The sequence below is a fragment of the Myotis davidii genome, unplaced genomic scaffold, assembly GCF_000327345.1.
Source record: "Myotis davidii unplaced genomic scaffold, ASM32734v1 scaffold27, whole genome shotgun sequence".
In the NCBI taxonomy this organism is placed as follows: domain Eukaryota; kingdom Metazoa; phylum Chordata; class Mammalia; order Chiroptera; family Vespertilionidae; genus Myotis; species Myotis davidii.
This window is the reverse complement of record NW_006297821.1, coordinates 1927644-1929835: the sequence shown is the minus strand read 5'-3', so window position 1 is coordinate 1929835 and position 2192 is coordinate 1927644. Positions and strand designations below refer to the sequence as shown.

At 53.7% G+C, this 2192-nt stretch overlaps 1 protein-coding gene across 1 annotated transcript in view; it reads right to left on the bottom strand.

Annotated features, from left to right (window-relative positions):
• The window catches only part of ATP9A (ATPase, class II, type 9A), a 97013-nt gene extending 95074 nt beyond the window's left edge, over positions 1 to 1939 (bottom strand). The window contains exons 1-2 of the mRNA XM_006773650.2: positions 1861 to 1939; positions 971 to 1115 (exon numbers count right to left, since the gene is read on the bottom strand). Of these exons, the coding sequence (XP_006773713.2) occupies positions 971 to 1115; positions 1861 to 1862 (147 nt within the window). The 5' untranslated portion in view covers positions 1863 to 1939. The remainder of the gene's footprint in view (positions 1 to 970; positions 1116 to 1860) is intronic.
• Between the last annotated feature and the right edge of the window lie 253 nt (positions 1940 to 2192).

Sequence of the window (2192 nt, the reverse complement as noted above, 5' to 3'; positions counted from 1 at the left end):
AAAAACCATTCAGGGTGCGTGCAGGGTGGAAGGGGTCAATGGGGGGGGGGGAAGGGGGGCATCTGTAATACTTTCAACAATACACATAATTTTTAAAAAGAAAAACTGAAACTATGCAATTAAAACGTTAAGAAGGTAGCAACTGTAGACTACCAAGAAAAGGTAATGGGATTCCATCGTTAGCCTATTCAGAGGTCAAAGAGCCTTGTGAATAAAGGTACGGACTCTGGTTAAAAGAAAAAAAGCATTCGAAGGGACCTTAAGCTACAGTATAATGTGTGTGTGTGTCCGTATTATCTCGCAATAAATTGAAGATCGTAACATTTTTTCCTTTCCAACATTGAAACTGGCTGCCACTGCGGCTTCTATAGTCGATCAGTGTCCGGAGGCCACAGTGAATAAAAATCGGCGTTTGATTTACGTGCGTCGGGAGAAGGTTGGAGGAGTACCTGTCCATGTATTTGCATAAGTTACTGGGAAGGGCTAAGACTGCAGAGTAACACACCAAGCAAACCAGAAAGTCATCAGCAAAAATGTTAGCGGAGCAAAAAATGTTCACAGAAATTCTTTGGGTGAAAGGATTAAAATGCATCTTTTATTTTTTTTATTTCTCTATATTCTTATCCCCCAACTTTCCTACAGCTAACTATGTGTTTCGTGACGATGGGGGGAAATTTAAGCACTGGGGCTTTCCGGGGTTCTGGTTATAATGCCAGGTCCCCGTAATATCTTTTCCTCTCTTACGCACAACACACTAAGTAAGTAATAAATGTGAAGTTGCTCTAACCGGTCAGGTGGTCTCACAGCTGTGCAGACAGAGAGCAGCCACCGCCAGTGGTAACGGGGTGTGGAAAAGACAAGCGCGGGTTCGTAAAACCTGCCACGGGGACCTCCGTCTTCTAAGACTGGCACCACTGGGTGCATTTGGTGTGGGAAGAAAAAAACGGGTGTGGTCCCTGCCCATACGTACCCCAGGAAGAAAGGTGAAGAAGTTGTACTTCTGGTTGTTGATGACATTTCGGGGGTACCTCTGGTCCCTCTTCTCGGGGTGCCCCAGCCAGACCGTGCGGGGCCTGGGCTCTCCCCCACCGCAGCATCTCAGCCACTCACAGCACCTGCGGGAAAGACACGCCCGCAGCATCAAGGCCTCGCCCTAATCCGCACGTTTTCCTCGAAAGCTTCGGCGCTGGGGCCCCCGTGGGGCCACCTCCTCAGGGGAGATGGGGGACAGAACTGGGGCTCCTAAGAAGCTGGGGTCGCAATCAAAGGTGCTTTGCCGCCAAGCCCAAATTATTTATTTCAAAAAACAGAATTCATCTTTCTACTGGCCAGGTGGTCAGTACTTCTGCACTGTACAGAGGAGGGAAGAAAGCTCAGGAGAGTGGGTGCAGCCCCAGGTTCGAGACGTCCGAGGCAGCCGGGTCCGGCTCTGACCCGTGTCCGTCTTGTCCAACAGCCCTGCTGCTCACACCGCGCTCACTGCGGAAAGGAGAGGGGCAGAGTCTGCCTTCCCCAGCGCTCCCTTCAGCGACACAGAAGGACGGAGACTCGCCCGGCGTGACCTGGACACGGGCCAGCATACAAGCTGGAGGCGGGCCGGCCCGAGTGTCCCCCCATCTGGCCGTCCCGGTCACCCGCACACAAGCTAAGGGGACGCCTGGGAACGTGGCCGGCTCTGGCAAACAAAGCCACTCGGAGACACCCCCCAAAAGGCAGTGTGTCTTCCCCGAGAGCTACAAACGGCAACAGGAACACCCCACGGTCCCCTCGCGGCCCGAACACACAGGCTGGCGGGAGGAACCCAGCCGGGCCGGCCCCGCGAGACATGCAGCAGAAGTGAAACCAGCCGACGGGACTCACATAATTACTTGTCACGGAGGAACTCCCTTCTCTGCTCGTCCTGCAGGGCAAGCAGGCCCAGGTCAGGTGCTGGGGTCCAGGGCTGAGCAAACACAGTCCCTGGCATCAGGACCCCAAAGATTAGCAAGCCAGCAAGCTGCCTGCTCGGATGTTCAGAATTTCCACGCTGAAACTCGACACTGCTGCTTAAAAATAGCCTCCTCGCTCCAGGGAACTGCTGCCCGGTACAGTGTGGCTCTGATAAGGACGGCTTCGCTCCCAGCAACTCACCCGTGTTGGCGCCCCTCTAAGTCGTCCAACGGCTTCCTGCTCTTGGGTGTGACTTACCCACG